The following is a 24,238-nucleotide window of genomic DNA, read 5'->3' as shown; positions in this document are numbered from 1 at the left end:
AACCTAGACGAAGGACCAAGACCCGTAATATAGGAAACTCTCACGGTTGAAAGGAACACGAGATATGTTAGGTAATAGTTAGGTGATGCAAAGTTTTGGTTTTAAAAGCTTTTAGACGGTAGGAGGAAGAGAAGACTGAGGGAAGTGAGCAATTCCACAGTTTTTTGAGTTTGACTTGAAAGAGTCTTTGAGCTGGAATTTCCTCGATCTGACTTGCGCTAAAATTTACACTGGTTTCTATGCTGATGGCAACTTGCACTGAAATTTCCTGAGATATCATCAGCATACACCCAAACATAAAAATTATAGTAAAACAATCAGTGCAAACAATCTGAGCCCAAGAAAAGCACAGAATATTAGCCATCTATCTTCTTTAAGTCCCTCTTTATTTTATTGATGTTTTGCAAATTTAAGTTGAAATTCAGCAAACCACCATTTATGCACATTAAGCACAGCATGCTTAAGAAAATGCAATTGTAGAAGTTTTTAAGAACATAAGAACATAAGAAATAGGAGCAGGAGTAGGCCAATCGGCCCCTCGAGCCTGCTCCGCCATTCAATAAGATCATGGCTGATCTGGTCCTAACCTCAAATCTAAAATCATGTCCAATTTCCTGCCCACTCCCCGTAACCCCTAATTCCCTTTACTTCTAGGAAACTGTCTATTTCTGTTTTAAATTTATTTAATGATGTAGCTTCCACAGCTTCCTGGGGCAGCAAATTCCACAGACCTACCACCCTCTGAGTGAAGAAGTTTCTCCTCATCTCAGTTTTGAAAGAGCAGCCCCTTATTCTAAGATTATGCCCCCTCGTTCTAGTTTCACCCATCCTTGGGAACATCCTTACCGCATCCACCCGATCAAGCCCCTTCACAATCTTATATGTTTCAATAAGATCGCCTCTCATTCTTCTGAACTCCAATGAGTAGAGTCCCAATCTACTCAACCTCTCCTCATATGTCCGCCCCCTCATCCCCGGGATTAACCGAGTGAACCTTCTTTGTACTGCCTCAAGACCAAGTATGTCTTTTCTTAAGTATGGACACCAAAACTGTATGCAGTATTCCAGGTGCGGTCTCACTAATACCTTATATAACTGCAGCAATACCTCCCTGTTTTTATAGTCTATCCCCCTAGCAATAAAAGCCAACATTCCGTTGGCCTTCTTGATCACCTGCTGCACCTGCATACTAACCTTTTGATTTTCTTGCACTAGGACCCCCAGATCCCTTTGTACTGCAGTACTTTCCAGTTTCTCGCCATTGAGATAATAACTTGCTCTCTGATTTTTCCTGCCAAAGTGCATAACCTCACATTTTCCAACATTGTATTGCATCTGCCAAATCTCCGCCCACTCACCCAGCCTGTCTATATCCCCTTGTAGGTTTTTTATGTCCTCCTCACTCTCTACTTTCCCTCCCATCTTTGTATCATCATTCTCCTTTTAATGTAATAGATTCTGATGCCATTAAAAAGGATTCAAAGATACAGAAAATACAGTGCAAGTCTCAGTAAGAAGAACAAAAAGAAATCACTAAATGACACCAGAAATAATGACTAGGTCTAAAATTTTGGGTATAAATTTACGTCCATTCAGACTAGTGTAAATGCAAGAAACATATGCTCCCTGGTCTTTTATGTGGGGGCGGAGCTATGTTAAAGAGCTAAGTGAGGTTTCGGCAGACATAACTTGGGAGCGGTGCCAATGATTGAGGAAATTCGCATGTAACGATGTTCCGGCATAAAACCGGCGTAAACCTGTCACGCATGAATTTCCTCAGAAAAAAACGGTGCAGCTCCGATCTTACACTGTAGTTATGCTGAAACTTTCTAGGAATTTCATTAGTGAAGATGCAGGTGCATTGCATTTCATAAGCTAGTGAAGAATTTAAATACTAAATCTCTATGAATAATATAAATTGAGAAATGTTCTCTGGTTTTCTACATTTCTTGAATTTTATCTTATAATATTAAACATTGAAAGTTTCAGGAATTATTTTTCTTCAGATATATAATGATAGAACACACGTACATACTTTGAAAGCTGCAAAAGACAGCGGTCACAGGATTAACCTGATCTAAGCATTTTATTTTTCTTCCCAAGTCATCAGAAATATTGAGCTGCTCCTATTCATTGTTCTGGCAGGGCACGTTTTCTGTAAAATTGAACTGCTGGAGAAATGCAACAAGCCTCCAACTATAATAACCATAATAAAACAAGAATCCAGCTTTGAATTGTGTTTTTTAAAGCTATTATAGTATTTCTATAATCATTTCAGTGTTAAAGCTACTTCGTGGCTCCAATAATTTGTCTGTACAGGCAGTACCAATAAAGCTTTAAGCTATCTTATTGCAATTTGTGCTCCCTGTGTGAAAATGAAGTGAAAAAAGAATTGAAATAAAGATTAAATATTATGAAATGTAATATGTTTGGCCAAATCTGCATTGTACATAAAGGATAAATAAAAGTGCTGTGTTTATTGTTTTCTGAGGCATGATAACGGTATGTAAAATTATTCTAGAGCAAGTAATTGTCAAGATTGATACTTGGCAGCTTTAAAGAGGCTTTATCAACACACAACTTGAAAGATACATGAGTAAAGTTCACATTATTAGGCCTCATATGTATAAATTTTCATGTTGCATTGTTAACATTTCTTGAGGTTAATCTGATAGAGTCACTTTTTTAATGACTTTAGGTGATTTTTTTCCTCTCAAACTGAACTGCATTTCAGAATTAAAACTTAAAATGTTAGTTTACGTAAGTCATGATTTGCATCTAATGATTGGTGAAGTAAAACGCAAGCATTTTTAGTATGAGTGTTTAAAGAACTGAAAAAAAGCTGACTTTGGAAGTGTACCTATGTAGCATTTTGTGGGAAGCACAGTTCTGTTGTTTCCTTGACAACAACTGCAGATGCTGCCATCACCATGGGAATGGTTCTTCTAAATGAAGCTGCAACATCCAAAGGAGACGTAGGCAAAAGAAGAAGTAAGTTATGCCAACATTTTATATCTCAGTGCTTTTACTTGTACTTTATTTCTTAATTGGACAAAGCATTTCAAGCAGTAATGTGTTGAATGAGACATGAAATCAACTAAATCATAAGTTGATCTAATTTGAAGAGTAAATATTGTCTTTGTTCCTGCTATTTACCTTCTTATCTCTTACTTGATAGAGTGGTGTCTATTACAGGGATCTCTGAGGAATTTCATGATTTCAACTATTTAACAGCCGTATTCAAAGTATTGAGGGGGAGGGTCTTAATGCTTGACAATCATAATATTAAGTGGAGGTAAGAATTAAAGGTCATTATCTTTATCAAAAGATGTTGGGCAAGCTATTTTTGTTGCAAGAGATAGAAGAGCAGTGCAGGATGATCTCACATGCAAAGAGATGTGGTGATGTATTTCAGTTTACATCATTGTGTTTGTAAATAAGTTCAGTGCTCTAGCAATGCTGAGTTAATGTTAAATTTATGTGGTGAATCTGTTTTTAAAATATTTTTAGAACTAATTCTTCCAATTTATATTCAATATAATTTTTAATACAGAAGACAATTTGAACATTCATCATAGCCTACGTAAAATGGTTGGTACGCTGTAGTGCTGGAATGTAGTGATAATAGGAACAATACAAATGCAATAACTCAGCACACACTTAGAAACAAAGAAACTTATACATTTTAGCACTCTGACTTCATCTACAGAACCATAAATGCAGCCCTTTTTTCTTCATTGGATTGTTCCTGGACTGTGGTGTACCAATTTTAAACTTCAATACTTTTTCTGTTGTTCCATTGTTTTTCCAGTTAACTTTCCACTCTAATTCACCCTGACTTCTTCATCCCTTTGTGGTTTGCTCTTCTTCAATCAATCAACTTTGATTGTTGTGATCACTCATCCCAGATTTTTCTCCTACCTTCTTTATGCTGACTTGCTCCAGTTCATTAACCCAGAATCAACTCCAGTATTACATCTTTCCTTGTAAGGCTTGTTGTGTGCTGGCTCCAAAAACCAAGGGCTTCTCGATAGCTCTAGTTTAGCAATTAATCATAAAGACAAGAAAGATCCCAGACTTTATTCCTGAAATAGACCCTGGAACAGAGATTCCTAGGCCTTTCCATACAATGGCATATAACACACCACCCCAATTATGGTAATGACCCCGTCCCCACGATTTAGTGTAGGGCCTGCGTTGCTGGCCAGAAGTGGATGGGAGTTCCGTTCTGCCACATTTCCGCTGGCTGAATGGGATCTCCAGAATTTCAGGCCCATGATGTTTATGACTCCCTCACCAATAACAAAATCATTTAAATCATTCTGCTTCATAGCTTGCTTTTTATATAACTCTCAATGGTGCCATCTTAAAGAAAATTAATTGTATTCCTTTCTAAAGTCACAATGTATCATCTCCTTGCAAATTCTGTAAAATAATTATTGTTAAACCCCATGCTAACAATAGCTCCCATTGTAAATTCAGAAAATCTTCTCTGCCAAACTTAAATGAATCTTCAGAGGATTGTACAATCTATTGACCCCCCCCCCCCCCCGCAATCAAGGAATCAGTGCTTTCATGTGAGGAAGGGAGAACCTTGGCAAGAAAAACAAATAATGAATGGTAGAAAGTGATAATATATGGCTGTAATTACACTTCTCAGTTCAAGTGCCAACCCTAACCAATTGAGCTGCATTGTCATGTTTTATGACATCATCTGAACCCCTTGATTAATGAATGTTATTAGTTACTCACAATAATCCATTATTCTAACTGTAATTTTAATTTAGGCGTGCACTTATGGAGTTTGAACACACAATGCACTCTTCTGCAGCATTTTAATTTCCCCCGTTACATTCTTTGGAAATGCTAATCTATTCATTGTTCATCACAGTGGTTCAGTTTAAGATCTTATTAGTCAGTCTAGCCAGTGGAAATGTCATTCTCCGAGCATTGTGAATAATTCTAAACAGTACAATTATTGAAAATGTAAAGCAGCAGTTTTCTAAATAAATGAGTTTTTGTCCTGCAGCTTGCTTTGTACGTACACCTCTTAAGTGCATAATCTCATGTAAATATATTGAAGTTGTAATAAATCTGTTATTAAAGAGGAGTGGTGTACTTTGTGAACTGCAAACCCACTTTGATTGTGTCATTGTTAGTTTTAAGGAGTGATTTTAGGATTCCTGACTGCTATAGGAAAAGAAACCACATTTTCTATCTTGTAAGGTTTTTGTATCATTTCAGAAAGATAGCCAAGCGTTGCCTCAAGTACAATGAGCTGTGTCAGCTTCAGTAATTTTATCATTTTAGCTGGAGGCAGAGGAAAACTTATGATATTGCGGATAAATGCATTTCAATAAAGAGCAGGATCGGAACAGACACAGTGATACACATTATCTGACGTGACTCTCCAAATGACCTGAGAAAATGCTGAATGTAGTTGTTAGTTGTTGGACACTGTCCACATATTTGCAGTTATCTAACTACTTTTGTACATTGGTGTGGCGTTGCGTCAGACTCTCTCTAACTCGCAGGTAGAACCTTATACTTGTCATATTGAATAATGTGATATGGACCCACACTTAATTACTTTTGGAAAAAATAACATCTAACAAAACAAACTGGATAATATTTTTCTAAATTAGTTCATATAAATTGTACTGATATTGATTTTACACACCAAAATTAAATGTCTAATTCTTATAAATCATGTTCAGCATTTATTGTGTGAAATACTTCAATTTTGCATTTCTCCATAAATTTACAAATGGAAAGATTAATGTTAGTTTTCCAAGCTAAGGAGAACTAGGATGTCAAAGAATTTATAGTCATTTTATTTCTCTATGGCTTTCAGGATCTTTTATTAAACTTGTGAATATTTCTGCATTTATTTATGATGTTAATGAATTTGTTTTTGATAGATTCAGTTAGAATATCAATGTCACCATCGTGCATGTTTATTTGCAATGAAACCTGCTATACTGTGACATTGTACTGCTTTGCCGGAACAGAATACTGCTGAGTTGCTCTGATGTTATCTTTGGTGTTCACTTTTGTTAGATAAGCAGTAAGATATGAATGCTGAAAGAATTGTTCCGTTTCACTGCAGCAATCCGTGGGACATTGTCATGTTTCTCTCCTTTTTAGATTCCATTATCCAAACACTGGCTGAGAGTACTCACACTACCAATCCTGGGTCCTCTGCCATTTGTGAACTAGAGTATCTCTGGGCTGACTTGCGAGTCGACTCATCCCTTCCTCCTCATGGGAGAACCAAATGTCCATTTGGGACATCCCTCAGAAAACACCACCAAGATCAGGAACTTGTTCAGTGAGGAATTAAGGGCGTAAATTCACTTCATATCATTTTTTATATCGCTTTGTGCCTGAGCAGTATCTTTTCTTCTTAGAGTGAACAATATATAATTGCCAATACTGCAACACTTCATGTGAAGATGCAAGAGTTGGGTTTTGAGAATTCAGTGTCATGTTAAATGATGTTACTGTGGGAAGAAATCAAGCAAGACATCTTGTTCATTTGTGATCATAGTGCATGGCATCAAGATTATCCTGCTCCTTAAAAACTAGTTTTGGGGATGAAAACTATATTGCACCAAATTCAACGTATGTAACAACTGCTGCAATATTTGAGATCTGTTCTCCAGAGTAGAATATAGACAAAAGTTGTTCCAGAAACTGAGCCTATACACAGAATTAAAGCGTACTCACAGAATTCATGATGTCTGACTATTTATATCATTCATTCCTCCAAACATCCATAGATACGGGGGTGGTGCCAGAGGACTAGAGAATTGCAAATGTTACAGCCTTGTTCAAAAAAGGGTGTAAGGATAAACCCATCAACTATAGGCCAGTCAGTTTAACCTCAGTGGTGGAGAAACTTTTAGAAACGATAATCCAGGACAGAATTAACAGTCATTTTGACGAGTGTGGATTGATTAGGGAAAGCCAGCACAGATTTGTCAAAGGCAAATCGTGCTTAACTAACCTGGTGAGGTAACAGAGAGGGTAGATGAGGGCAATGCAGATATGGACTTTCAAAAGGCGTTTGATAAAGTGCCGCATGGTAGGCTTATCATCAAGATTGCGGCCCATAGAATAAAGGGGGCAGTAGCAACGTGGATACAGAATTGGCTGAGGGACAGGAAACAGAGAGTAGTGGTTAACGGTTGTTTTTCGGATTGGAGAGAGATGTACAGTGGTGTTCCCCAGGGGTCAGTGCTTTTCTTGATATATATATTAATGACTTGGACTTGGGTGTACAGGGCACAATTTCAAAATTTGCAGATGACACGAAACTTGGAAGGGTAGTAAACAGTGAGGAGGATAGTGAAAGACTTCAAGAGGATATAGACAGGCTGGTGGCATGGGCGGACACATGGCAGATGAAATTTAACACAGAAAAATGCGAAGTGATACATTTCAGTAGGAAGAACGAGGAGAGGCAATATAAACTAGAGGGCACAATTCTAAAAGGGATACAGGAACAGAGAGATCTGGAAGTTTATGCACACAAATTGTTGAAGGTGGCAGGGCAGGTTGAGACAGCGGATAAGAAAGCATACGGGATCCTGGCCTTTAATAACTAGAGGCATAGAGCCCAAAAGTATGGAAGTCATGATGAACCTTTATAAAACACTGGTTCAGCCACAACTGGAGAATTGGGGGAAAAATTCGACAAGGGTCCATTTTGGGTGGTGTTAGCGTGATGCGCCAGCACCCCGCGACCGACAGACCCTGCACAGGCAGGACGCAAGTTTGTACCCAAGGGAGCACATACCTGCAATCAGTTCCATTCCAGGCCTTGCACATAGAATGAATGTAATTCACACTTTCCACCACCAGAGAGAGCTCAATCTCTTAAAGGGAGGATGTTTCTTAGAAATCTCTTAAAGGTAGCAGGTACCTGTTATCTGCTGAAAATAACAGTCTACTGTCTGCATGGAGTCTGAACAGAGATCAGACATCGCACACGTAAAACACAGAAGCAGATCCCATCCCTATGTTTGCACACTGATGAGTTATATTAAAACATTGAATAAAGGTTGCGCACTACTAAATCCCACATCCTCCAATCTGCACATCAGACCTCACCAATCTGCCGAACTGAGTTGGTACCAGGCCTGCGAGAGTGCATACACCAAGGTTCTCTGCTGATGCACTAGAGACCTTAGTGCAAGAGGAGGACAGAAAGAGGGACATCCTATATCTGCGGGGGGAGGGGGGGGGGGAACAAGAGGCCCTCCAGACATATACTCAAAAGGCAGTGGGAGGCAGCGGGGGATGAAGTCAATGCCAGGTGCACAGCATCATGAACATGGATGCAGTGCAGGAAAAAGTTCGATGCTTTGACGTGAGTGGGCAAGGTGTGTGAGGTCAACTGTCAAGTGGCGTCTCCTACCAACTGCACCACGCACTACACCCCCATCCCCCACATACCAATAAACTCTTTCCATCAGTACTCAACTCTTCCAATCAGATGCTTCCTCTCACCCTTACACACTACCACTGTTTCAAGCCGCCCACCCACAACTCACAGGCCACACACACAGGCAGCTATTCAACCATGACAGGCACATCACCCAGGCACACTTCCCGCTTTCTTGCAGGAGAAGGTGGCGCATATCAAGAAACAGCAAGTGGCAGTGGCATTTAGCCCCTCGAGCCTGTTCCACCATTCAGTGAGATCATGGACCTGTGACCTAACTCCATATACTTGTCTTGGCCCCATATCCCTTAATACCCTTGGTTCACAGAAATCTATCAATCTCAGATTTAACATTCACAAGTGAGGTAGCATCAGCTGCCGTCTGTAGAAGAGCGTTCCAAATATCTCCCACCCTTTGCGTGTAGAAACATTTCCTAACTTCACTCCTGCACGTCTTGACTCTAAATGTTATGCTCTGTCCCCGTGTCCTAGTATTCAAGTGTACGAGACCTCCAAAAACAGTTACAAATGTCTCGGCAGCCAGAGGCAATAATCCAGCCACTAACCTGTATATCCTGCATGGTCCCTTTAAATAACGCTGGTGGGGGGTCCTCCAGGCACTCTAAGACACGTTCAGATGGTTGGGATTAAGACTTGTGTTGAGTTGAGCGTTAGACACCATTTTGGGACTTATCACTTTTAATCAGTGTGGCACACTAATTGAAGCCATTTTCTCCCTACTTTACATGATTCCAGCGTTCGTTATCTGCGCCTGCGCAAACTCCTATACTAAGATGACATCTGGCGCACGTCACGCAGGAAGCGTGCGTGCGCATCCAAGATGCCATCTTGGATGTCGGAGAGGCCGTGTAGCGCCGAAACAACAGGCTCTACACGGCCCAATTTAGCGCCCATTGTGTCCAATTCTGGGCACCGTACTTTAGGAAAGATGTGAAGGCGTTAGAGAAGGTGCAGAAGACATTTACTGGAATGATTCCAGGGGTGAGGAAATTTAGTTACGTGGATAGACTGGAGAAGCTGGGGTTATTCTTCTTGGAACAGAGACGGTTGCGAGGAGATTTGATAGAGGTGTTCAAAATCATGAAGGGTCTAGCCAGAGCAGATAGAGAGAAATTGTTCCCATTGGTGGAAGGGTCAAGAACCAGAGGACATGGATTTAAGGTGATTGGCACAAGAACCAAAGGTGACATGAAGAAAAACTTTTTTACACAGCAAGTGGTTAGGATCTGGAATGCACTGCCCGAAGTAGTGGTGGGGCAGATTCAATCATGGCCTACAAAAGGGAACTGGATACGTACTTGAAATGAAAAAAAATTGCAGGGCTACGAGGAAAGGGCGGGGGAGTGGAACTAGCTGGATTGCTCTTGCATAGAGCCGGTGTGGACTCGATGGCCGAATGGCCTCCTTACATGCTGTAACCTTTCTATGATTCTATTGGAAGAAAAAAATAGGTGGCATACCCTATGAATGATATTGAACTAGCTGAGGGTGAAGTTTAATGAGATCTAGGGGTGTTAGACTTAGCACAATATGCCCAGTCACTGTGGATTGTGATGTGGAGATGCCGGTGATGGACTGGGGTGTACAAATGTAAGGAATCTTACAACACCAGGTTATAGTCCAACAGTTTTATTTGAAAATCACAAGCTTGTTGGACTATAACCTGGTGTTGTAAGATTCCTTACAACTGTGGATTGTAATCAACAAAGTAAGTAGAAATATTTAACCAAATTGCTAAGTTAGTTAAGTTCAAATCAGAAGAAGTCATGCTAAAAACATACCATTCTTTGGCCAGACCTCACCTTGAGTACTGTGTCTTGGTTTGGTCACTGTGACACAAATGAGAAATTCAAGCCATGGATGCAATGCAGAGAAAAGTAACATGACTAATCACTCGTATTAGAGGATTGAGCTATGAGGAAATACTGAAGAAAGTTTGTCCCTTCAGCCTTAAAAGGAAGCAGCTGAGAGGGACCATCACAAAAGTCTTCACAATTTAAACAAAATGTTAAATCCAAAGCTTTACTTCCAGTTAAACTGTGAGACAGAAAGGTTCAAACTGGTGAAAAGGTAATTTAGAACCGATATGAAAGTTCTTTTCACAAAGAGTGATAACGCTTTGAATGGAGTTCCATGTAGGGTAGTGGAGACATAAGAACATAAGAAATAGGAGCAGGATTAGGCCAATCTGCCCCTCGAGCCTGCTCCGCCATTCAATAAGATCATGGCTGATCTGATCCTAACCTCAAATCTAAATTCATGTCCAATTTCCTGCCCACTCCCCGTAACCCCTAATTCCCTTTACTTCGAGACACAAACTTTAAAATCATTCAAAAAAAATGTGCAATGTTGTGATAGGTACTGTAGGTTTTTCTAAATTGATGAGCTAGGATGGACCGAATGACCTTCCTCATCCCTATTTATCTTATGATCTTATGAAGATGCTGCAAAAATGCATTGCAAAAAGACTGAGCAAAGCATTCTACTACTCAAGACATAAAGAACAACAAATCAGTACTCTAATACTCTGTAAAATATCAAAAAAAATGCAACAACTACACAATAGGCCAGAGCTCGTTGTCAGCTAAGGCGCAGTTCTAATATAAAAGCCACGTGTGAGATTATTTTAAAACCCCTCAGGGCCTGGCAACCATCGTTGACAATATGAAGCCGATTCTGCAATCCCATTTCAGTGTTGGAGGGACTGCAAGCATTGTGCACACAGCACACAAAATGCATGGAATCCTACCTTGCAAGGTCAGCTCATTGTAATAATTAGTATATGCTCCCTGCATGGATAGGCGAAAGATGCAGGGATGTGATTGATGCATGTGTAATATATTCAATGAGTCAGCAGCTCTTAAAGGTCTGCTGCTCAGCATTAAAACAAAACTGCACATTGGCAATTTGAAACTTTTGCTGATAGCAGTACAGTAATATTTCAGGGTGACAGCATGGAGGAACAGAAGTAGGACTGCTCTTTTTGAGAATGCAGCTCTTATTGGTGTTAGTCCATGAGGATTCTACAAATGACAGTTGCCCAGTTTGGAATGGAGGCGCATGCTTCAATCAGGACTACAGTTCTGAATGCCTGCATGCAGATGGCCAAGTGAGTCAATGTACTTTCCCGTGTCCATATGTCATGGGAGCAGATGCAAAAGGCATTTCCTGGACTTTGTAAAGTTGCCACGGTAAGAGTGCCTGACCTGAGAATCAATGCCACCAAGAGCTTGTTTTAACCTGGTGCTATTTCACTGAGGCAATATGCAAAGCATTCTTTAAGCTGGTGGAAACATGCATATGCATTCCCAAGTTGCTACAGGGACTTTTTGTGGTTGGCACAGAAGTATGCTTCTAATTTCTCACATAAATCTTGTTAGGACCGCCAAGCACACTGCCAATGCAAGCCACTTGTATGCTGCACATTCATGGGCTCACATAAAATGGCATGTAGGCTGGGAATTTGTGTTACACTGTCTCTGCACTTTCAAATTCCAACACATCTATGTTTGGTGCCTGCTTACAAGAAAGTGCTACATGTAACAGCCGAGAACAAATGTAGATCATAGAAGGATGTTGAAATTATTGCCCATTGTGTCTCTATGAGGAGATGATCCTCCAAATTCTGGAACTGAAAACTGTAGGGAGGGAGGAGGAGATCAGTGACCTCCTCAGATTAGTGTTAGTACCATCCTTTGCTCATTTTTCTTTCTTCCTCTGCTCACTCACAAAATTCATTTATTCGCTGACATACAGGCATACACTGCACCACAGCAGCATAACACACAATACCTTTCCATGTTTAAAGCTTTGTTCACTGCCAGCATTCCAACATTGTTATGATTGTACGGGTGCCCATGAGGAGGACACCCTAAAAGTTAGTGTTCATCCTGTTCCTAACACCACGCAATGTCACTCACTACAAAAGACTTGAGCTCCAGCATAGATACATCCACTCTCAGCTGTTCAGTTAGTGATGATGTGGAGATGCCGGTAATGGACTGGGGTGGACAACCTGGTGTTGTAAGATTCCTTACATTTGTTCAGTTAGTGAGTTCAGAAGGGAGAACTGGGTAAATCACAGAGCAAGTGGAAAAGCAGAAGAGTGCCATCCAGAGAGCCAGCTCAGGTTTTCCTTTACCTGCTACGTCCAAGGATTCGGACATCCGAGGAAGTCTCATATATAACCATGAGTGTTTCTTGTAGTCATTTAAAGTGCATGTCAAGCACCATGCAAAAGCTGGGGCAAGTAACTGAACTGCAGAGCACTGTGAAGAGAGTAATCACTCGAGCCATCTCCAATGGTGCCCCAGTGACCAAGATCTTAAGGCTATGTGTAATTTCTGTAATGTATGGTCTCACTGGGGCTATAAACACTCCAGACCTCAATTTACAGTAGTCATTTTGTCTGGTTTCAACATTCAGGGGGATTCAATTGTGAGAGCTATAATTTCGAGCTTCACGAACCATGTTGCTGGCGAATTGCTCTGTTCCAAAACAGATCATTGGGCATGCTGAGAGAGTGCCCATCAGCAAGGGAATAGCAGGAATTGCCATGAATGATTCATCTGGCTTTCAAGGTGACTGCACATCCATCATATCTTGTCAAATAACTCACTAATATGCCAAATAGCATGAGGGACCAGGTAGCTAGTGCAGCATTGTACAATCATAGAATCTTACAGCACAGAAGGAGGCCAGTAGGAGAAGGAAGTATGATGGCAGGTTGTTGTGTGTCAATACATGCCTCTTGAGGTAATGGTGATCTAGTATTTCCTTGTGATCGGTCATGAGATGACCCCACAAATACCGCTACCACATATAATATAGAGGGTTAATGAGGATATTGTGGTTGATGTTGTGTATGGACTTTTAAAAGGCGTTTGATAAAGTGCCATGTAATAGACATTAGCAAAATCGAAGCCCATGGATTTGAAGGGACAGTGCAGTGAGGATACAAAATTGGCGAAGAGACAGAAAGCAGAGAGTAGTGGTGAACAGTTGATTATCAGACTGGAGGGAAATATACAGTGATCTCCCCCCGCGGTCGGTTTTCAGGCCACAGCTTTTATTGATATATATTAATGACCTGGATTTGAGGCAAAATTGCAAAGTTTGCAGATGACACAAAACTTGGAAATAGCAAACACTGAGAAGGATAGTAACAGACTTCAGGAAGACCTAGACAGACTGGTGAAATGGGCAGACACATGGCAGGTAAAATTTAATGCAAAGAAGTGTGAAGTGATGCATTTTGGAAGGAAGAATGAGGAAAGGCAATATAAACTAAATGGTTTTTTTATTCATTTGTGGGATGTGGGTGCTGCTGGAAAGGCCAGCATTTATTGCCCATCCCTAATTGACCTTGAGAAGGTGGTGGTGAGCCATCTTCTTGAACCTCTGCAGTCCGTGTGGTGAAGGTTCTCCCACAGTGCTGTTAGGAAGGGAGTTCCAAAATTTTGACCCGGCGACGATGAAGGAACGGTGATATATTTCCACGCATGGCGAGTGACTTGGTGGGGAACGTGCAGGTGGTGTTGTTCCCATGTGCCTGCTGCCCTTGTCCTTCTAGGTGGTAGAGGTCGTGGGTTTGGGAGGTGCTGTCGAAGAAGCCTTGACGAGTTGCTGCACTGCATCCTGTAGATGGTACACACTGCAGCCATGGTGCGCCAGTGGTGGAGGGAATGAATGTTTAAGGTGGTGGATGGGGTGCCAATCAAGCGGGCTGCTTTGTCCTGGATGGTGTTGAGCTTCTTGAGTGTTGTTGGAGCTGCACTTATCCAAGCAAATGGGGAGTATTCCATTACACTCCTGACTTGTGCCTTGTAGATGGTGGAAAGGTGTTGGGGAGTCAGGAGGTGAGTCACTCGCCGCAGAATGCCCAGCCTCTGACCTGCTCTTGTAGCCACAGTATTTATGTATTTATGTGGCTGTTCCTGTTTAGTTTCTGGTCAATGGTGACCCCCAGGATGTTGACGGTGGGGGATTCGGCGATGGTAATGCTGTTGAATGTCAAGGGGAGGTGGTTAGACTCTCTTTTGTTGGAGGTGGTCACTGCCTGACACTTGTCTGGCACGAATGTTACTTGCCACTTATCAGCGCAAGCCTCGATGTTGTCCAGGTCTTGCTGCTTGCGGGCATGGACTGCTTCATTATCTGACAGATTGCGAATGGAACTGAACACTGTGCAATCATCAGTGAACATCCACACTTCTGACCTTATGATGGAGGGAATGTCATTGATGAACCAGCTGAAGATGGTTGGGCCTCGGACACTGCCCTGAGGAATTTCTGCAGCAATGTCCTGGGGCTGAGATGATTGGCCTCCAACAACCACTACCATCTTCCTTTGTGCTAGGTATGACTCCAGCCACTGGAGAGTTTTCCCCCTGATTCCCATTGACTTCAATTTTACTAGGGCTCCTTGGTGCCACACTCGGTCAAATGCTGCCTTGATGTTAAGGGCAGTCACTCTCACCACTAGAATTCAGCTCTTTTGTCCCTGTTTGGACCAAGGCTGTAGTGAGGTCTGGAGCCCACTGGTCCTAGTGGAACCTGAACTGAGCATCGGTGAGCAGGTTATTGGTGAGTGAGTGCCGCTTGATAGCACTGTCAACGACACCTTCCATCACTTTGCTGACGATTGAGAGTGGACTGATGGGGTGGTAATTGGCCAGATTGGATTTGCCCTGCTTTTTGTGGACAGGACATATCTGGGCAATTTTCCACTTTGTCGAGTAGATGCCAGTGTTGTAGCTGTACTGGAACAGCTTGGCTAGAGACGCGGCTAGTTCTGGTACAATTTTAAATGTGTGCAGGAACAGGGAGGCCTGAGAATACACATGCATAAATCTTTAAAGGTGGCAGGACAATTTGATAAGGCTGTTTATTAAAAAAAAGCATTCAGTATCCTGGCCTTTTTAAATAGAGGTATGGAGTTTAAAAGCAGGCATGTTATGCTAAACCGTTATAAATCACTGGTTAGGCCTCAGCTGGAGTATTGTGTCCAGTTCTGGGCACCACCTTATAGGAAGGATGTGAGTCCTTGGAGAGGGTGCAGAGGAGTTTTACCAGAATGGTACCAGACATGAGGGACTTCAGATATGTGAGAGATTAGAAAATCTGGAATTGTTCTCCTTAGAGCAGAGAAGTTTAAGGGGAGATTTAATAGAGATGTTCAAAATTATGAAGGGTTTTAATAGAGTAAATTAGGGAAACTTTCCACTGGCAGGAGGCCCGGTAACCAGCGGTCAGAGATTTGAGGTAATTGGCAAAAGAACCAGAAGGGAAATGAGGAGAATTTTTTTACACAGCAAGTTATGATGATCTGGATGTCTGAAGGGGTGGTGGAAGCAGATTCAATACTAATGTTCAAAAGGAAATTGGATATATAAACTTAAAAAGTTTGCAGGGCTATGGGAAAAGAGCATAAGAATAAAGTTGTATCGCTAAATGGCATTCCCCTTAAGGGTTAAATCTTCAAAAATGTCTTAAGATCAAGGGATATGGGGAAAAAGTGGGAGCAGTGTACTGAGTTAGACGATCAGCCATGATCATTTTGAATGGCGGAGCAGGCCCGAAGAGCCGAATGGCCTACTCTTGCTCCTATTTTCTATGTTTTTATGTTAAGATGTCTTCAGTGCATTTCCGATGCTCAACATGACATATGTTGGCATTACATAATTTTCAAGCAGAATGGGAGTATTAGTAAACAGTGCAATCACCCTCTACAGCTTGGCTGCAGAATGTTGTTCTGTTGCATGAAAATTAGGCCTAAGACCTCCTTGTCCCACTATATGCCCTTTCCTTCCCTCCTTACTGACCTGATCGGCATATTAGCACTCAAACTGTGTAATAGACTCTTATATTTTATTGACAGACCTGAAAATTATTTTTCCTATGAAGTGGATGGGCAAGCAATAAAATGTCAGAATCTCAATAATACTGAGGTTTGTTTGAGTCACAAAGTTGTTAAATATCTTGAAAAATTTTCCAAAATAGGTGTAGCATCGACAGGTTGAGTGATATTTTGAGAAACTGAGATACACAAAGAAGTGACAGGACAGGTGCACTCATGCCTTGCAACCAGTTTACATATAATTAGCACATTAATGAGGTGCACACAGTGCCATTTTCAAGATTAATGCAAGGTTCTCAAAATGGGGAACATTCACTTGGGCAAACAATTGCTACTGCATAGGTATATGTTCATTAAAATTCAAGCACATTTGTTGAAATCATTATGTTGCTTATAACCAGGAATGATGCTACCATAAGATTTTTCACCTGGCTGCAGCCTTTTGCAGTTTTTACATTCTGTCCTAAATATTATCAGGGCTTGAGGATGAAGTATATTTGCACTTGCAATGACCAGTTCTCCAAGCTACAGGTGAGGTGCCTGAAGATTGGAGGGTAGCAAATGTTGTGCCTTTGTTTAAGAAGGGCGGCAGGGAAAAGCCTGGGAACTACAGACCGGTGAGCTTGACATCTGTAGTGGGTAAGTTGTTAGATGGTATTCTGAGGGACAGGATCTACAGGCATTTGGAGAGGCAGGGACTGATTAGGAACAGTCAGCATGGTTTTGTGAGAGGAAAATCATGTCTCACGAATTTGATTGAGTTTTTTGAAGGGGTAACCAAGAAGGTAGATGAGGGCTGTGCAGTAGACGTGGTCTACATGGACTTCAGCAAAGCCTTTGACAAGGTACCACATGGTAGGTTGTTACATAAGGTTAAATCTCACTGGATCCAAGGTGAGGTAGCCAATTGGATACAAAATTGGCTTGACGACAGAAGACAGAGGGTGGTTGTAGAGGGTTGTTTTTCAAACTGGAGGCCTGTGTCCAGCGGTGTGCCTCAGGGATCGGTGCTGGGTCCGCTGATATTTGTTATTTATATTAATGATTTGGATGAGAATTTAGGAGGCATGGTTAGTAAGTTTGCAGATGACACCAAGATTGGTGGCATTGTGGACAGTGAAGAAGGTTATCTAGGATTGCAACGGGATCTTGATAAATTGGGCCAGTGGGCCGATGAATGGCAGATGGAGTTTAATTTAGATAAATGTGAGGTGATGCATTTTGGTAGATCGAATCGGGCCAGGACCTACTCCGTTAATGGTAGGGCGTTGGGGAGAGTTATAGAACAAAGAGAACTAGGAGTACAGGTTCATAGCTCCTTGAAGGTGGAGTCACAGGTGGATAGGGTGGTGAATAAGGCATTCGGCATGCTTGGTTTCATTGGTCAGAACATTGAATACAGGAGTTGGGATGTCTTGTTGAAGTTGTACAAGACATTAGTAAGGCCACACTTGGAATATTGTGTACAGTTCTGGTCACCCTATTATAGAAAGGATATTATTAAACTAGAAAGAGTGCAGAAAAGATTTACTAGGATGCTACCGGGACTTGATGGTTTGTCTTATAGGGAGAGGTTAGATAGACTGGGACTTTTTTCCCTGGAGAGTAGGAGGTTAAGGGGTGATCTTATAGAAGTCTATAAAATAATGAGGGGCATAGATAAGGTAGATAGTCAAAATCTTTTCCCAAAGGTAGGGGAGTCTATCACGAGGGGACATAGATTTAAGGTGAGAGGGGAGAGATACAAAAGGGTCCAGAGGGGCAATTTTTTCACTCAAAGGGTGGTGAGTGTCTGGAACGAGCTGCCAGAGGCAGTAGTAGAGGCGGGTACAATTTTGTCTTTTAAAAAGCATTTGGACAGTTACATGGGTAAGATGGGTATAGAGGGATATGGGCCAAGTGCAGGCAATTGGGACTAGCTTAGTGGTATAAACTGGGCGACATGGACATGTTGGGCCGAAGGGCCTGTTTCCATGTTGTAACTTCTATGATTCTATGATTCTATGAATTTACTTCTGTTCCCCATTCTAATAACAGCGGTACCAAAATCCTGCCATTGTAACGTGGCTAGCACATTACTTCTGTACAACAATTGGAGCTTTCTAACCATTGTGTTCTTTGATGCTTTTACAAAAGAAAATGATGACATTGGAGTATATATCTCATGCAGTCTGGTTACATAACAGTGGCAGCCTTTGAAAATGGGTACCACAACCAAATGGGAGTAAAAAATAAATATTGCAGAATTTGTTTTAAAGAAATAAGCACTTTGTAGATTTTTCACTCGCACTGCCAGAAGTAAACTCAGTGCCACAGTAATTGCTGAACTCGAAGATGAAGTATCAAATTTTGGGTTTTGTTATTCAAACTGACATACCCCATCCACCAACTAGAATAAGTAACAGTCATTTCAGCATTGTGCATTAAGAAGATCGCAAAATACTGCTGCATTGGTATATTTTTCAAGGATGTGTTAAAACCACAAGATGGAGTGTGCAGTTTATCATTAGTCTCGTCTGGTCTAGTCTTAAAAAAACAGCACTTCCTGCTAGATTTTTTAAGAGACCAGTGATGATATAGACTCTAAAATTCCACAGGGACTCCACCAGTCTCCAGCTAAACCCCACAAAATTTCAGGGCCATATACTATTTAACATAAAATTTAAGAAAACGAAAGGAAAGATGAGTTGTGAAAGGGCTATTCAACCCATCAAGACTGTTCCTTCAAGAGACTATACACAATCCCCCCACCATGGATTCTACCCAACCCGTTCGGAACCTTCCACAATACTGACTAATCCTTATAGTTAATCAACAACAACTTGCATTAATCAAGCAAAACACTGGAATCTCATAGCTTCTCTGAAAGTTCTGAATGGTAAATGTGTTGCAAACTAAGAAGTGAATTATACAGGCCAGGATTGTCCTGTGGTTCAGTCCCTGGTATTAACTGAATTAGCTGATTTCAGCTTGGTGGAGGAGGGGAGGGGGTGAAGGTGCCCTGCAGTTGGTCTCTGCTTCATCTTACACCATTCAGTCACAGTCAACATCTCCAATAACTTTAGCAGTACAGAAGTCATTGGGGGCAATTTTCTACTTGCTCCTGTACGTGGGTAAAATGGCGTTAAGCCCCGAAATCTTACATCAGATCTTCGTTTGCCCGATATCTGCCAGACGTGAACCCAATGCCATTTTGGGTTGAGTGTGATTTAGTCATCCAGTGCGTCTGCCTGATACCCTTGGGTGCCTAATAAATATATGTTAATGATTCCTGTACCTGTTGCAGGACCCTACTATGATTTCAACTGCCTCAGCGCTGTATTCGCCCATTCTAAAATGTACCCACAAATCCGAAAGGGGAACAGTTCAAAGGAATTCTCAACTGTAGTTAGGTTAGGGCCTGGATAGTTGTTTTAAACTGCTGGTGTGATTTTGTAGCAGTTTCTGTCTGTGTTGGCTGCTGCAGCTGACTGCTGAATTTGTGACCAAGTTATTTTTTGGAGCTGGAAGAGAATTTCTGTCCAGGGGCTCCTGCACAAACTGCTTTCTGGGCAACATAGGTGTCCTGCTCAGTCTGCCATTGTGGCTGGAGGACCAGGAGGAGGAAGAGCAGCAAGCAAGAATGGAGAGACCTGCAGCTGGAGGGAGAAGAGGGTGAAGGAGGGTAGGTTGTAAGTGGCTGTACCTCAGATGAATTTACAGGACAAGAACTGTGAGAACACTGGGTCTTGGTAGCCCGACAAATATATGCCAAAAAACCATGATGATGAATCCTTAACACCAGAGCTTAACTCCTCGCCAGGAACCGCCTGGGATTTTACCATCTAGTTTTAGGTATGGCAATGAGTGATGCCTGAGTTGAAATGTCCTTTGATTAACCAATTCAGATTGAAATGACTTTATTTCACCAATTCTTGATTAGGGCACCCACAAGCTACTGAGTGAGTGGGTTAATTCTTTCTTGCCATATGATCAAAGATAGAGTCAGACAAGTCATGCACTAACAACTATTTATTGACTACAAAATTACAATGTAAAGTTAAATATTGGATATGCAAGCACTTAATAAATATGAATAGACGTAGTCACAGTCATCTAGCAGTTTCAATAACAAATCTTTAATGAACAGAGTTACAAAACAAATGAGTAACAACCGTTACACAGGCAATTCACTACATCACTGTGAATGAACATTAACAGATGCTGAGTAGTAATTATAAGGAATCTTACAACACCAGGTTATAGTCCAACAATTTTATTTTAAAATCACAAGCTTTCGGAGATTATCCCCTTCGTCAGGTGAATGAGTGAAAGGTTCTCAAATTGCATATCTTATATTAGTCTGGGACACCATCACACCAATCAAAAGGTGTCGTTGGTGTTCAAACAGGCCAGTCATGGAGAACAGTATGTCCCAGTACACTGAATATACATTGTGTCAATTACACAGACAGAGAGAAAGAGACCCAAATGGCAGTGAGAGAGAGAGTATTAAAAACAGATAACTTTTTTTTCCCCTTTTGCTGGTGGGGTTACGTGTAGCGTGACATGAACCCAAGATCCCGGTTGAGGCCGTCCTCATGGGTGCGGAACTTGGCTATCAACTTCTGCTCGACGATTTTGCGTTGTCGTGTGTCTCGAAGGCCGCCTTGGAGAACGCTTACCCGAAGATCGGTGGCTGAATGTCCTTGACTGCTAAAGTGTTCCCCGACTGGGAGGGAACCCTCCTGTCTGGCGATTGTTGCGCGGTGTCCGTTCATCCGTTGTCGCAGTCTTTGCATGGTCTCGCCAATGTACCATGCTCCGGGGCATCCTTTCCTGCAACGTATGAGGTAGACAACGTTGGCCGAGTCACAGGAGTATGAACCATGAATCACACGAGAGGACACCACCCACCAGGTACATGGTTCATACTCCTGTGACTCGGCCAACGTTGTCTACCTCATACGTTGCAGGAAAGGATGCCCCGGAGCATGGTACATTGGCGAGACCATGCAGACACTGCGACAACGGATGAACGGACACCGCGCAACAATCGCCAGACAGGAGGGTTCCCTCCCAGTCGGGGAACACTTTAGCAGTCAAGGACATTCAGCCACCGATCTTCGGGTAAGCGTTCTCCAAGGCGGCCTTCGAGACACACGACAACGCAAAATCGTCGAGCAGAAGTTGATAGCCAAGTTCCGCACCCATGAGGACGGCCTCAACCGGGATCTTGGGTTCATGTCACGCTACACGTAACCCCACCTGCAAAAGGGAAAAAAAAAGTTATCTGTTTTTAATACTCTCTCTCTCTCTCTCTCTCTCTCTGCCATTTGGGTCTCTTTCTCTCTGTCTGTGTAATTGGCACAATGTATATTCAGTGTACTGGGACGTACTGTTCTCCGTGACTGGCCTGTTTGAACACCAACAACACCTTTTGATTGGTGTGATGGTGTCCCAGCCTAATATAAGATATGCGATTTGAGAACCTTTCACTCATTCACCTGACGAAGGGGATAATCTCCGAAAGCTTGTGATTTTAAAATAAAATTGTTGGACTATAACCTGGTGTTGTAAGATTCCTTACATTTGTCCACCCCAGTCCACCACCGGCATCTCCACATCATGAGTAGTAATTATAGCAGTGGTCAGATTCTGCAGTTGTTACAATGGATGAGGTTAATTTAGGGTTCAATCCTTATATAGCAGACAAGCTAAGAGCGTTAGATAGCTAGTCTATCAAGTAGCACAAAGATTATGTGTGTGGTTAGCAATGTTCCAGAGCTTATACGACCTTGTCCTTATGAGTGATGTAGATCAGTTGATCTCTTTCCTTTTATGTAATGCAGACATTAGCATCGAGTCTATGAGCTCCTGCAGTGGCGGGGTTATCTCTTTAACTTGGATCTTTGATTCTGGCTGAACCCACCTTATGCACAAATGATGATATCTGAGCTAGCTGGCTTGCTAGCTGACACGCTTATCTCTGCCTGCAGCTGGCAAATGTAGCCACAATTTAACTCCTAACCTCTGACTTTCTGACCTTAAAGACACCTTGTACTGGTAAGGCTACCTTTTTACATCTGCTAGGCAAAGATTCTTGCAGAAGAAGACAAAGAAAATCTTCTTCTAACTACCAAGAGAAGCTAAGAGAGTCTAAGAAAAACACAGAAAGACTCTGCTTCTAATACTACTGACTACTACCCTACTACAGATTACTAAGAGAGACTGCCACTACGAAGAGGCAGAGAAACAGTGACTAATCTGAGTGACATGTGCCAGAAGGTTCCACGCCCTCTTCTGTCAATCGCTCCAAATAAACATGGAGGATCCTGAAAGATCTGTTAGTGACCTGAATATCCCAAGTACACCAGACTGTGGGTCTTTGTTTTATGATCCAAATTGCCTATCCATCAAGGTGCTTCACACAAATATGAGGGGATGTGACATGTTTATGACTCACTAAGTGCTTGTGCCCTGGGCCCAAGTCTTCTAAATGGCTTTACAACTCCAGCAAGGAATGCCTTGTGTTAACATAAGGCTTCATGGTACAATTAACTTAGAAGCTTTACGGCTTACTTGCTTAAAAGCCTGTGGTTCAATGAGCTTAGAAGCCTGTGTTGACTAGCCAATTCCCAGCATTTAGCTCAGCAGCTGAACTCCATTTTGAGTGGACAGCATTCAAGCTAAACTCCATTTTGGGCACATTTCAGGCAGTTTATAGGGTATTTCGCCTACGAATCTCAAAGACATCCTTCACACAATTTCTTACAGAACATTTTACCTCCAGTTAAGTGAGGAGCAGCATGATCCATGGCTCCGCTTCACCAGGGAGGCCATTACAGAGCTATGTTAACTGCTGCAGCAGCAATTGGAGCTCAGCACCAGGTCACACACTTCATTGTCTGTGGCTCTGAAGGTGACTGTTGCCCTGAAGTTGTACACCTCAGGGTCATTCCAGGCTGCAACAAATGACATAAGCAACATTAGTCAATGTGTAGTGCATGCCTGCATCAAGCAGATCAAGGATGAGCTCTGTATGGCAACAAATGAGGAATCCCAGGATCGCAGGCATAATTGATTGCACCCATCCTTCATGGCAGCCACTGTTAGATTTATGTATTTCAATCTGACATCAGTTGGTTATAGTGATGATCTTTTACTTGAACAAAAGCAAGAATCAATGCATGCAAGTATTTAAGAGGTAATTATCAGAAAACAAGGAATCATATTATCCTGTTGTCCTCTGGGTAGAGATCGTAACTTTTGGTCCTGTTCGTTTAACTTCTTTCTTCTCTGTAACTCCTTCTACAACTTTGTCTTCCTTTCTTCTCTACTTCCTTCTCTACAACCTGACTCTCGCAAGGGGTCTCTCTTTTATGGCACTTTTGAGGGCGAGCACAAGGGCTGTTACTGATATAGGTGTTTACCCTATTGGGATCTTTCCAAAGAGTGAGGTGACCAGTAAGGTGCCGTGTATTTTCCAGACAAAGGAAGAAGGGTCAGCCCCCTCATTATCTCTACCTTTCACGGGCAAAGGATAATTAAGTGGCCCTCAAAATGTCATACCCCTCGGTTTGACAAGTCACCGGCCTACAATACTAGAAAGGGGTTGTTTCCCCAACTTATCTAGTTATGCTTCTCTTCAAGGCCGAAGCCGGTGGCTTTGGACCTGTTATCCCTGTCTATTCTCAAGCCACTAAATCTGAGGCCCCTTTGTTACGTTAAGGTTGTTAGCCATTTGGCAGCTTGGACAGCTGTCTCACCCTGTGGCTGCAACTGTTTATGTTAGCAATCTCCACCAGTGTGTTAATTACCTTAGAAGCAAAAGGCCTTATAAAACCAACAAAACCCATAAGTGTGAGTTAGTTACCATATATTCCATATACTGTTTGATTAATACAGAAAGGTGATCATATAAAAGACAA

General features: G+C 41.9%; 1 protein-coding gene across 1 annotated transcript in view; it reads left to right on the top strand.

Moving 5' to 3' along the window:
- Window positions 1–24,238, top strand: part of tusc3 (tumor suppressor candidate 3) — a 419,194-nt gene that overhangs the window by 273,697 nt on the left and 121,259 nt on the right. Inside the window, exon 8 of the mRNA XM_067996474.1 lies at window positions 2,917–2,991. Within this exon, the coding sequence (XP_067852575.1) occupies window positions 2,917–2,991 (75 nt within the window). The remainder of the gene's footprint in view (window positions 1–2,916; window positions 2,992–24,238) is intronic.

Source organism: Heptranchias perlo, chromosome 1 (assembly GCF_035084215.1).
Source record: "Heptranchias perlo isolate sHepPer1 chromosome 1, sHepPer1.hap1, whole genome shotgun sequence".
NCBI classification, from domain to species: Eukaryota; Metazoa; Chordata; class Chondrichthyes; order Hexanchiformes; family Hexanchidae; genus Heptranchias; species Heptranchias perlo.
The sequence above is the reverse complement of the archived record's forward strand: the minus strand, read 5'-3'. Positions and strand labels throughout refer to the sequence as shown.